The sequence below is a fragment of the Maylandia zebra genome, linkage group LG16 (genome assembly GCF_041146795.1).
Source record: "Maylandia zebra isolate NMK-2024a linkage group LG16, Mzebra_GT3a, whole genome shotgun sequence".
Classification (NCBI taxonomy): Eukaryota; Metazoa; Chordata; class Actinopteri; order Cichliformes; family Cichlidae; genus Maylandia; species Maylandia zebra.
The window spans coordinates 23,282,561-23,295,846 of NC_135182.1; the positions used below are offsets into that span (position 1 = coordinate 23,282,561).

Genomic DNA, 13,286 nt, shown 5'->3' on the forward strand with positions numbered 1-13,286 from the left:
AATAAAACAGAATAAAAAGGGGACAGCTTTTTCCTCTGAATCAAAGGTAAACCTAATCCTACCCCAGCATAGCTTCTGTTTCCCTCGAAAAATAAGGCAGAATTGTCCAGGAAGCAATGTTTTTGGAAATTGCAGTCTAATTTCTACAAACAGAGACGGGGTGGTTGTGTATTTAAAGGCAGGCGTGATCTGGCTGTCCGTGTGGATGCGTGTGGTTACAGCCACCCTCTAACACTGCTCAGAAATCTAAGGCTGTGGTTTCCTTCAGAGGCAGATAACCATTTTTGTGTACTGTAACATGACCTGTATGGACGTGTTGTTACAGGCCAGCAAACCTTCGTTATAGTTGTACAGTGTGTGAGAGGCTGGTATGTGGGAAGGTGGGGGGCAGGGGTCTGCTTTTGACACCCTAATCCTGCAGCCTAACGTGGCTTTGTAGAGACCTTAGCTGGGAGGAGAAACAAGGGATGGAGGGAGAGAGAGCAAGAGGGGGAAAAAAGGAGGGGTGTATCAGGGGCAGTGGAATGAAGAGGGGGTGTTGGGAGAGATGGGTTTTGAGAGAGGGCGAGAGGGAGGGGAGTGATATGAAGGCAGGATGAGGGTGATGGGGTTTGTTCATTCCTCCTGCTCTCACTATGAAAGGAAACAAAGGATGCTGAAGGGCTTGACTTATGACAGCAGGACTTCTTAAGAGTTTGCCTGGTAGCCCGTTTTAGCTGGTTAGCCTTGACTGCCTGAAATCTGCCGCTGGCCTCTTCTTCTGCTGCCCCTCCATCTCTCCATCTGTGCTGAAGACATCTCCTCGCTTCTCTGCATCTGGCTTCTGCATGTGAGTGAATCAGCCTCTCTTTCTGTGTGTGTGTGTGGTTTAGTTTAATACGGGTCGGCTGTGGTCTCTGTACACTTTATCCTTTTTATTTTACTTTTTCTCCCTGCTGCTCGCTTAGTGTTTTTGTCTTCTAGACGTCCTATTAAGCTAGACGTGTGGTCGAGCCTGTGGTGCGCTGCTCTGTCTCCATCTATCCGTCTATCTCATCCTCGTTTTGTGTCTGCGCTCTGTTTTCTCAGCAATGACGGGAATGTTTTCTAAAAAAAAACAGGAGAAGATACTCATTTCAGCTCAGCTGATGACAGGAATAATGCCCCAAACAGGTCACTTTGGCTCCTCAAATGATCGGCTGCAAATATGCAGTGAGAAAGTGACGAGATTTAAACGTCTGTTTAGGGTAAAGCTTAATCCACGCGTGTAAAACTGACAGTTGTTTGCCAGAGAGCTAATGCTAAGTGACAGCTGGCCACATCTGCTTTTTGCTGGAATCATCACACGAGCCTAGAGAGCAAATGCCGTCCTGCCTAAATATTTAGCTGTGGATTTCTGCGGCTGAAGGGCAGACGGCTTGATTGCTGGCTTGGCAGCTGCGTTGGCACATTGAGGGTCAGACTGGCACAGGAACTGACATTACGGATGGGTGGGGCCACCTACTTGGCTGGCGGTCACTTCAGAGAGGGTGGGAGGGCGGTGCAGACGCACAAGGGGTTTAATTATTCGACTGCTGGTTGGGGGGAAAATGGACACATTTGTACAGCATTAATCACCACAGCATATGTTTATCGATATGGTTAATAAAGCTTCCCCATGTTCCATATACTCGAATGGAAGACTTTTTCTTTTTGCCTTTTCTGGTATAATAAAACGAATATATTTGATTCATCAGTCAAAGCAAGCTATAGATAAAAGGCATTTTATCAAGAGGTTACGATGGACCTCTCAAATATTAGATGCTTTTTAAAACCAAATTTTTAAAATTGACTTTTAAACCAGGCTGAAATGTTGTATTTTTTTTCATGTTTTTTTTAAATTTCATTTTAAAATGTGCTTATAAATGAAGTCGACGCACATTTTTCTAATGTTTTATGAATCAAGCTATTAGCTGATTCATTAAGAACGGTATTAGGAAGCTGAGGTAAGAAAAAACTCAAAACATCTCAATCTGAGAACCACAAACAACAGAATCAGACTCTATGTAGGTCGAGACATGTTATCATGTGCTTCTTTCCCTGGTAGACTCATAGCAAAGCAAGCACACAGTCTGCCATCTACACACACACACGCACACACACTCAGAGCTGCTGTCTTTCCTACTTAGTTTGTTTGTTCGAGGTTTTGCACGTGAAAGTGATACCAAAGGACAGAGTTGAGAGCCTGAGTTGACACCTTGGATCTAAAAGAAAAGACAAAAGGATGGGTTTGACCTTACAGATGTACCGTTACTCTTCACATTAAAGTAAATCAAAGTTTAATTATATATATCCCTGATTTGCTGGTGCTGGCTTGTAGTGGAATGTGCTGCGTTTCAGAATCTCTCCCACCTGATTGAAGAGCTCCATCTGGGGAGATGCAGGGCAATTCTCTAATGGGCCTCATTGGAGAAACGTCTCCAGTCAGTAGCTATCAGTCAATTATGCTCAATAGCCATCAGTCAATTATAGTCCATAACACATAGCAGAGAACAGCAGGCTCTCTCTCTGTCACTGTTCAGCATGTCACAAGATTGGCCATCTATCCTTTTTTTTTTTTACTCCCCCCAAATTGGATTCAGGCCTGGGTGAGAGGAATGTTGACCGTAATAGCATCGGGTAATGTGCCAGGAAAAACAAAGCTTATGGCCTGAGATGAATGACATTTTGTCACTTCAGATGGACGAACGTTAGCTTCACAAGACTAGCATTTATACTTTGAAAAAATGGGGCAGAGATATCACTCTGTTGTTTTTATTTTTCTCCTCTGGGAAGCTGGAGACATTATTTGAAACGAGAGAGTGTCTAGAGATAACAACATGACAGGGAGGGTTAGTATGTGTGGACGGTGACCCCTCAGCGGTTGAGATAAAGGTGAAGAGGTGATGGTGGAGGGGTGAAGTGGGAAAAAAGAGAAGGTTTTCCAGCTGAGCCCCCTGTCTTTCTCATCCCTTCCTCTTATGTTTTATTTATTTATTTATTTTTGGACCTGTCAAGTTCAGTTTTTGTCTCACCTCCCTGGTGCATTTTTGGAGTTGTAGTCTTTTCTTCACTGCTCAGTACACAGCACTGTTGTAAGTGCAGAAGGTCAAAGGGGGTCAAAAAGAGCGTTTGCCCTTTTGCTGTAAATATACTGCAAGTTACTGTGAATCCATTGTGGCTGTGCAGTGTAGCATAGATGTTACGTTGCCCTCTGTTCATCTTTCCATCTGTCTCCGCCCCTCCACCTTACTATCCTCGCCCTCCTTTGTTATTCCCCAGGCAGCAGGCCACATATTGACCCTTGACCCCTCCCGTTTTCCTCTTATGGAGGCAGTCAAAGATCAGACAGAAAGGGGAAATGAAGTGTCTGTCTGAACGATGCACATATGTGCAAACATATGCAAACTCACACACACATACACACTTAGATTGGACATATTGTAATGGTGCCTCAGCCTTTGTTTTGCTTTTTAGATTCGATTTAGGAGGTCACTGTCGCTCACTCAATACCTCCATATGTAATGACTATGCTGTTTGTTCCCAGATCAAAAGATTAGCTTCACTGAGACATAACTTGATGGATCGGGGTGTGCTAGGGCCTGCTTGGCCACTGAGGCTGAGAATTTGGAGCTGAGAATAGCCGTCCATTGTGTGCTTGTCAAGCTGGTTGGCTGCTGTGGTGTGCAAACTCAGACAGGCTGGCACACACGCAGACACGTACTGATGCACGAGCACACAAACACACACAAACTGAGAACTTATCACCAGAAAGAGTCAGTGTCAGGTCAGCCGACTCGGCCCGTGGACAGCGCTGTATTGTTGCTGGCCTCTGTCTGTCCTGCACATTTAACAGTGCAGGCATTCTGCGGTTACTGGTGACTCAGGACCAGCGCGCTGCGTGGCAACCAGCGGGACCGACAACACCTGCCCTCACACTGTCGCACTGTTGTGTTTAAGAGGCTTAAAGACCAACAAGCAAAGCGAGCCACGGGAAGACTTTGTTAGAATAACCGCAACATTACTAAATACATTTCTAAAGTAGATGCACAGAAATGGGACGCACTGTGTGACCAGGCTGAAGTTAAACAATATTGACCTTTTCTGAGATTGTATTAAAGAGGCGAGATCCATGAATATTCCCTAAGGTAGAATCACACGAGAGGACGCTTAATCAAGTTTTTTTTTCCAGATAGCTTTATGGTGGACTAAATCCTTTACACTTGACATCCAACCTCATGACCCCAACTGAGAGCCTATAGAAATGGATTTAAAGAGCACAGTGTGATATCTATTCAAGTGCCAAAACCCAGTGGAAGCTGATATGGAAATCTTCCTTTGACTTTTATGTTCATTACTAAAGGGTTAAAAGAAGAATATGTTGCACCAAGTGTCTGCTTGGCTGTACAAACAGCCTGGATGTCTGTCAGGCACATTTTCCCCAAAGCACCTCCTCTCTTACAGTTTTGTTGCCAGTTCTGTTTGTTTACATCCATCTTCAGAGGTGTTGGAGCTTGTTATAGAGGTTACATGGAAGCATAACTGTGCACTGATGGTTTGTGTTTGAAGAGAGAAGCTGTCAGTCAGTCAGCCCTCTCTGATTGAATCAATGCGCCTTTTGTCAACAAAAGTCTCCACCCCGTCAGCCTCCTCCTGGCCCACAGCAGTGCCTGTTATACAGAAACACAATGACATTTTACAACCACGGAACCACCCATGAGCCAGAAACACTCCGAACTCAGCGACCTACTTTGCTGTCTTTTGAACAGACCTCATGTGGACACTGATGCCTTGCAACATTTTTGGCCTTTTGGTGACACTGTCATTTAGTGGTGGGTTCACTTTTTCTAAGCTTTTAAGTCACCCTGAAAAGATGCTGTATGTGATTTGCAGCAAAAAAAGGCTCAAAAGGCGTGGCTGGTAAAGAAATGTTGCAGATGGTCTGACCTTGGCAGAGCCCTGATCTGAAAATCATTCATTCAGTGTGTGATTACAAGTAGAGGGAGAAAACACTGAGATGGCCTAAATTAAAAGGACAGTAGCAAGTTTTTCATGCTTGCAAAGAAAAAGCCATCAGTCACATGTAAAAATGTTGGAGAAGAGGTAGCCTCATCAAAGATTTAACTTTGATTCATGTTTTTGTGCTTTCATCACTTTGTGTGAAATTAATAGAAATAGGAAAACATATTCATGGCATTATACTTTTATTGCTTATAACATTGCACAGTTGAATACGACGTATGCGACGCATTAAGTAATAGCGTATACTATACGTTATTACTTAATGTAATACCTCGACCCTCTCTCTGTCTGTCTGCCTCCTTCTAACCTCATTTGCCTCTTTCTTCATTTATTATATTTAACTTCCAGGCATGGAAAAGCTTACACATTGATACTCTTTTCAAATGTGACTACTAAATGACGCGCAGCCTCCAATCCTATTTAACATACTGTGTGGAGACTGACTGAGGCGGACTCGCGTAGTGCTGACAGCAGCATTTTTGACTTTTTGGGAAAATAATGAGGGGGGAAAAATTCCAGATGCATGAGTCAAATGATTTTTTAAATACCACTTCCTCAGCTGACACCACCATTGAGGAATTCAGAGGCAATTCTGCACACGAGCATACTTATCAGCTGTTATTTTTTCTTTCTTTTTGAACTCTAGTGCATATGAACAATTAGGAGAGGGCTGGTCATTTGCAAACCCAACCTGCTTCTGGTGCTCTGTGGTGCCAGTGTAACCAGCCCGGCTGAGCTAATGACTCATCTCTCTCTCTCTTTTGCTCTCCCTCTCTCTGTTCCTCTGTCTCTGTCTGTACAGGGGACATCACTCAGAAGGGCTATGAGAAGAAAAGAGGCAAGCTGTTGGCACCGTACATCCCACAGATACAAGGTAAGGTACACAGGCCTGTGAGAAATTCTCTCTATTAGCATAGCAGTTAGCCCGGTGTCCCTACAGCAACAAACAGAACAAGGAATGGGATTTTAAAAGTTAACAATACAGAGTACAGGATGAGCTTTACTTTTAGGATAAACCACTGTGTAGTGGTGAGACAAGCAAAACAAATCATTTTAATGAGTGGATTATCACAATCTAGACTTTACTCAGATGGTTAGGGGGTTCCTGTGATCTCTGGTGGTCATGTGACCCTTGGCTCTGTTAGCCCTCTGTCATACTGATTTAAAAACAAGAGGAGGAAGACACAATGAAGAGTATCTGAACATATTTTTCGATGCTGTTCCAATAATGCAAATGCAGAGCTCTGCATTGTGTGATGATGCGTTGTTGTTCTTTATTTATTTTAGCCAGCTTGTGCATATTTGTGCTCACCAACCTGTGTTGGGCAGTAGGTGTTTGGAGAAGAGAGGCGGTGTGAAGTTCATCCCTGGTATTTGACTGGGCTGGGAGCTTCTTCTACTTTTTTGCATCCAGCGTGCTTCTTGCCCCTGATTATGCAGTCGTTTCTGTTGCTTCTGGCCGCCCATAAATCGAGGTGGTTTGCGGCGAATCCCAAAAAGGAGCTGCTGTCTGTTTGCTTCATGCTTCTCCTCTATCTATCTAGGGTCCAGAGGAGTTTTTGGTTTGGCCTGATCTCTCGACACCAAGCCTAAGTGGAAACCAGTCTGGTGTGGGCTCCTCGCACAAGGGTTTCCACTGAAGTTAGCAGGGCTGTTATTTAGCTTAAGGCGGATCATCATCTTCATTCTCCAGCTCCTTATTTCTTGTCATCACACGGGGCGGTGTGTTGTCTTTGTGTCTTTCATGCTGTAGTTCATTCAGTCTTTTTTTTTTTTTAAATAAGAGAAGTTATAGATACAGAGTAGAAATCAGATTGCTTATGAGTCAGTGATATTCTTTATATACAACAAATGCACGTATTGGAATGAATAGATGTGTTGTTATTTAGTGCTGCTTCATTGAATTGGTGGTTAAGCCTTAGTAGCTGCACTGTTAAAGTGGTTAAGTAGACTATGTGTTTCTGCTGACCTCCATATACAATTTCATAAGCTGTTTTACGGCTTTATATTTCTGTTGTCATCACTTGTTTATATTTCACTGTTTGGGCTGCAAATTATCGCTGTCAGTGCTCGCTCCTCTGTGCAATAAAACTGGATAGCTTTCTTGTCTGTGTGTAAAAGAAGGTTTATTAGCATCAAATTAAGTTTCTAGAGAGAGCAGCCTTGAGTTAATTGTTTTTTTCATTTTCAGTTTATGAATGCAGCCATTCGCTAAAGCACATTTGAGCCTTGGAAGCGATACACACGTCATCAACCACCATGCCGTAAGTAAGCGTTGGCATCAGACAGGTGGTAAAAATTCATCAGGGCCCACTGTGGACCAATAATGACATCTGCTGTGATGGAGCACGCCTCTTATTGGCTCAGTGTGGCGTGTGTCTGTAGTGTGTTCTGCCCAGCAACCGGGTCTGGTGTCCTGGCTTGTTTTATAGACCTGCTTCTTCTGGGAGGTGGGGGAAAGGCCGTCGTGTGACTGAGCTGTCAGAGCGGCTATATGAGGGACCAGCATATATTAATGTGTGCGTGTATCCATGCTTAGTGTGGCTTTATGAGTCAGACACCATGCGATGCATGTCTTTAAATGTCCTCAGGCTTTATTTTGTCTGTGTAATGTTTGAAACTCATGTTGTTTTGTAGGTTTAGTTGGAGCGTGTGAATGTTGCTCAGCTTTGCAGCGTGTCTGTTGCTGCTGTCTGAGAGTTGCTGACAGTGTGGAGCTCACTGATCCCCCACTAAGCTGCCGCTGAAAAGCCAGGACGGCCTGATAGCTGACTGGCTGGGTGTCTGATGGAACAGCAAGCTAAATGCTGGTTCTAACTGGCTGCATGTGGTGTGGCCTGTCCCCAACAACCTGTTTACTAAATGGTAGACTGACGAGGGAAGCCACTCTGCATTGTTCATTGGATCAGGTTAAAAGAGACCACAGCACCAGAAAAGCTCCAAAACTGACGACAGTCTGGTACTCAAGGTTATTTTTTTTGATGGAACTATTAATGTTGGCACTCATTTATCCATGTTTGGTTCTTCTTATGTCTCTCAGTTCAGTATTAAAGAACTGTCTGTTCTTTTTACACCACTCATTCAACTATAATTTAGAAACTGGTCCGTGTTATCATTTTTTTTTATATATTTTATGTGTACAGAATAGTCAGTTAGGGATGTTGTTAACCAAAGAACATTTGATTGACAGAAAATTAACCAATTATTCAAGGAATTGAAAATGAACACATCATCTTTTGATTAACTAAACTGGAAAGGTCATTGAGTTCACTCTACCTGCTAGCCTTTTTAGCCTAAGCTAATTTTAAATAAACCTAAAATATAAATTTGCATTGTATGATGTTATTTGAACCTTTGTTATTTTATTTTAACCCTAGAAAACCAATGGGGTCAGAGCCGACCCCATTGGTTTTCTAGGGAAACCATGGGGTCAAATTTGACCCCATGGGTTCTCCAGGGTTAAAATGATGAAAATGGTTAAACAGTTTCCATCATCATGAGAGGAGGCTTGGTCTAACCAACTGTAACCAACTGGATTCAGATCCAGATGTGACTGGATGCATCTGTAGGCATAAAACGACGATTAAATGGTAAATGGCCTGCATTTGTATAGCGCTTTTCTAGTCCATAGGACCCCAAAGCGCTTTACACTACATTCAGTCATTCACCCATTCACACACACATTCACACACTGGCGATGGCAAGCTACGTTGTAGCCACAGCTGCCCTGGGGCGCACTGACAGAGGCGAGGCTGCCGGACACAGGTGCCACCGGGCCCTCTGACCACCACCAGTAGGCAAACATGGGGTTAGTATCTTGCCCAAGGATATTTGACATGCAGCCAGGAGGCAGCCTGGGATCGAACCACCGACCTTCTGATTAGTGGCTGACCTGCTCTGCCACCTGAGCTACAGCCACCCAATTAAATCAAACATATTAACATTAGTCTCCAGGTTGAATATAATAGCTTATTACAAACCCTGATATTTTCACATTTAAAAAGCACAAGTTGTTGTACTATTATAATGCAGAGGAGTTGTCTTGCTGCTTTTTAATGATATGTCAGACCGGCCCTTGAGGTGGGGTGTGCAATTCCCTCAATGTTTATTTACATGAGTGTCCAGATTTTCAGTAAACTGTCTGTAAACATTATGATTATTAGCGTTGCTCCTAGCCTTTTCTGGTACTCTATGACATGTTTTGACATGTATGTTAGATAACCACTTTATAATCATGATTACCTATCAAGAGGTGTGTCTTGCTTCTAACCCTATGAGACCGGGGACTTTGAACCAGATAGGTTGAAGGCGATAGATATGGATGGATGACATGTTGGTGGATTGAATGAATGGATGGTACTTTTTGTTTTGTGCAGCTGTGCTGTCTGTAACTTTAGATTATTTGGTAGACATCTGATCCTAATTTATCTCATGCACAGAGACGGCTTGTTACTCACATAAAAATGTTTGTGTATTTATTCAGTTCTGTATTTGCAGCTTTGATGGTTTAATGTGCAGTGTTCAGGTATCACAAACTGGATGTTTCTACTCAAATGCATTTCTAAAGTGAAAGTGAAAATTGGCAGGAATCAGTGGAAACATGGCACTAGTTTGAATTGTTTTGTTTCTGAATTTTGACCTTTTTTTGTCTTGTGATGGGGAAAATGTAGTTATAAATCCTTGCATGTGGTGTTGATAGTAAAGTCTCTATCCCATTGTGCCTCCTGCTGTCCTTTAGTGCTGCTTAAAATAACATCTCAGTACTTGTTACAGCGATGTTGCCTATGTATTTCTTTAATGTGCACATTTTATTATTGATCGTTTCTGTGTGCACTTAAATTTTAAACAAGAAGAAAAATTTGCTCTATTACACAATTGGGGATTTTATGCAAATGGTTCCCTGGCAACATGTCCATTGCTCACCTCCCTGTCAAAAAGTTCGCTGTTTTCAAACTTTGGATGTGCTTTACATTTACATTTATCTCATTTGGACTCATTAAGTCCTCTGCACTCATCTGTTGTTTTTAAGTTTCCCGTATTTATTTTCCCTCCAACATGCTTCTTATACATCCCATTGAGAGCGTCGGAGGGAGAAGAGAAGCCAGTGCTAGGAAGATTACTAATGGAGTTTGTATTGTGACCTTCCTTCAGGCAGTAGTCATCAGTTTCCCCTCTGATGCTCACCACTACTTAGTTAATGAAGCTCAAATGAGGATTGCATAAGCCAAAGTGTGAATCACTGCCTGACAACCTCGTGCACAGTGAGGTTGCCTGGTTCGTGGGTTCGATAATTTTAGAACATTACAGTTAGAAGATGTTGTCTTTTTGACATTCATGGTGCTTAATCACCTCCTTCCAGTTACGTCTGTGTAATTTGCATTTTCCTCCTTTGGAAAACTTGGAGGCAGCAGAGAAGCAGTGAGAGAGGCTGGTTTAATTAAAGTGAAAACTTTCTCAATTCTAAACTACTGCACTCAAACAGAGCGGTCTAAGTAGGGATTACCATTAAGCTTGTGGAAACTTTATCTAGTCAAGCAGTGTTGTGCACCATTGGTCTATGTCCAAGACACATTTTGCGTAGAGTTTGTTGGCACGTCTCTGTTATTGATATTGGTACACTGTTAAAGAACATATATATTTTTTTGTTTCTGTTATAAACGATCTTCTCCCTGCCTTGTTTCTCTACAGGTGTAGATCCATCTCTGCAAATCGACAACAGGATCCAAGCCTCGTCCCAAGTTGCTCTTCAAGGTTCCAAATCCAACAAGTCTCGGGCTGCCAACACCCGGGATGAGCGCTTCAGATCTGGTAATCATGTTTCTGTACTGCCAAAAAGTTTTAAACGTCTTGTGTTTCTCTTTTATTCTGTAGCTAAGCCGAGTTAATGCGTTTCTTAGATCTGCACACAGAAGCCGTCCAAGCAGCTTTGGCAAAGTACAAAGAGAGGAAGATGCCCATGCCCTCCAAGAGACGGTCCGTGCTAGTTCAGTCTTCTGTAGAGGCATGCACCCCGCCAGGTGAGACCCCTGCTCCTTTAAATCACCTGCATCCCAGTTGGTTCTGCTCGTTCTCACTGGGTTGTTTGTTTGATATGTTCCCATGAGCTGTCGAGTGTAGGATGCTGAAACTCCATTGTGTCCACTGATCAAAAATTATGATGTCAAGCATTTGCTGCTGGAAAGAAAATATGCGGTTTGCTGAATGTGTCCATTCTTCGCGACTATAAAAGACTCGGTTCTGACCGTTGTGTTCCCAGAGAGACCTTCCTACACGAGTGGCAGAATGAATGCATAACCAGATTTTGAGCATCATCTTGAAATGTCGACCTTTTGCCTGTTTGCATAACAGTTTGTATTGTGTGGGCAGTTCATTAGAATTTATGTGATTTCACAGCTTTCCAGCAGCTTCTTGTTTTCCCAAGAGTTTCAGGGCCAAAAGAGCCTTGTGCATGTGTTGTTATCTTTCATTAAATAATCTGTAGGAGATTTTATAGAGGGCTTTTCAAACACTGCCGTGATTTTTATCAAGTGGGGGACCTTAAAACTTCAAGTCTTGGATAAAAAGAGAGGACACAGCGGTGGAGCAAGTAACCGGATTAAGAGCTCAGACACAGTGGTGTGAATAGAAGAAGGAGAGGGACTTTTCATGGCTGTTTTGAGTTTCTCTGAGTGAACTATTGTACTTGAATTAGTCACATACATGAGACTGATATATGTGTAATGTACATACAAGGTGATCTGATGATCTGCTGCTTTTGTAAAGATGACGGCAGCTATTGTTTCTACATTTGTCTGGTTAGTCAGCAGAGAAGACAAGAACAGACAAGAAACATCAGATGAGGGTTATACCATGCAACACAGGCCGTCACCTGAACAGCTTCTGCACATTCAGCCAAACACTTGTCAAACACTTACTTTAAGTATGAATGCGTGAGTGGATGTACAGACCAGTAGGTGCAGTATACGCAAAACTTTAGTAATGGCAATCAATCAGTCCGTTGGTTGTTTGTTCCACTGCTTTGCTTAAGTTGGAAAGACTACAACATAACATCATACCCCCCTCAAGAGGAATTGTAGTAACCCTGTAATAACTCTCATATATCATCTAGTATCTGGATTAAATTTCAACGTGTCACGTTCTCTGGCTTCTGAACAAAAAACTGCCCAACAAAAGACATTCCCATCAGCCTGTGCTGTACAATATATCCAATAAATATCAGCATGTTGACATCATAATTGAGAACACGTCTGTACCCTGATGCTATCAACATTGAACTCAAAACCAACTGTGCACGAGTGCAACGCTTTGATTGCTAAACTGGAATTATTGTACCTAGCCTTGTATCCTATGCTGTATCCTAGATCATAGCCTGATATGAGTGCAACAAGAAAGTCTTTTAATAAACAGGAAACAAGGCAGAAAGCAGTTGTCAGTTTGCTTACAATGCTAATGTGTCGCGTTAAAAAAAGACTCTCCATCATGATCTTGCATTTGCCAATTAAAATTCATTTTTTATAGACATAAATCAGTGAAAATAAGCTCAGCCTTTTAACTGCTGAAGCTTCGTTAGTTTCCCTGTTTTTGTTCATTTGTACTTGAAGTCGATCTCAGCGTATCTGCTACTCTCCCTGCTCACAGTTTGTCTCTTAAATATCTCTCTGGCTCAGTCTTCACTGCCTCTTCTGGTTTTTGACTACTTTGTGGTGAAAAATAGCACCCCTCTCCACCCTTTTTTTTTTTTTTTGTATCCGTCCACCTCTCAATTTCTGCTTTGCATGTCTTCTTTAACCCTCTATTTCACCCTTCTGCAGGGTAACTGTGCCAAGGTTACCAAGATAGGGAGGCAGATTGGAGTGAGGAATAACAAACTGAATCATAAATGTGAGATAAACTGCACGAGTCCACCGGCTGTAGAGGCATTAAATTGGTTTGTTATAATCACACCTCCTTTAACCTTCCGCTAACAGCCTCTCCAAGACTAAGGAAAGTCGAAGCAGTACTTTCAATGTCTCAATTTGTTGGACTTTACTTGAAACTGTGTACTGTGGGAGATTAGTGGGATTAATTACATGAAGGCTCATTAGCTTAGAGAACATCCATCAGGCACGTGCTGATCACACATGAAGTCATAGCCCCTTTTCTTCTAGACAGTACTCTTTTTCTTTTTCTCCCCCTCTTCTCTCAGTGACTCGTTGTCCAGTTAATCAAAAGCACGATGAATTTTAGTGTAGCAGTTTTCTATGATTGCATGAGTTTTATTGTTTTCT

At 42.5% G+C, this 13,286-nt stretch overlaps 1 protein-coding gene across 6 annotated transcripts in view; it reads left to right on the top strand.

The window, feature by feature from the left end:
- Positions 1 to 13,286, top strand: part of dip2a (disco-interacting protein 2 homolog A) — a 90,121-nt gene that overhangs the window by 47,673 nt on the left and 29,162 nt on the right. For 5 of the 6 annotated variants that reach the window (XM_004555473.6, XM_004555474.6, XM_004555475.6 and 2 more), the window contains exons 2-4: positions 5,822 to 5,893; positions 10,708 to 10,827; positions 10,917 to 11,036. In XM_004555473.6, the coding sequence (XP_004555530.1) occupies positions 5,822 to 5,893; positions 10,708 to 10,827; positions 10,917 to 11,036 (312 nt within the window). Of the gene's footprint in view, positions 1 to 597; positions 830 to 5,821; positions 5,894 to 10,707; positions 10,828 to 10,916; positions 11,037 to 13,286 lie in introns of those variants that run through there. The other variant, XM_076875115.1, reaches the window with a different exon arrangement.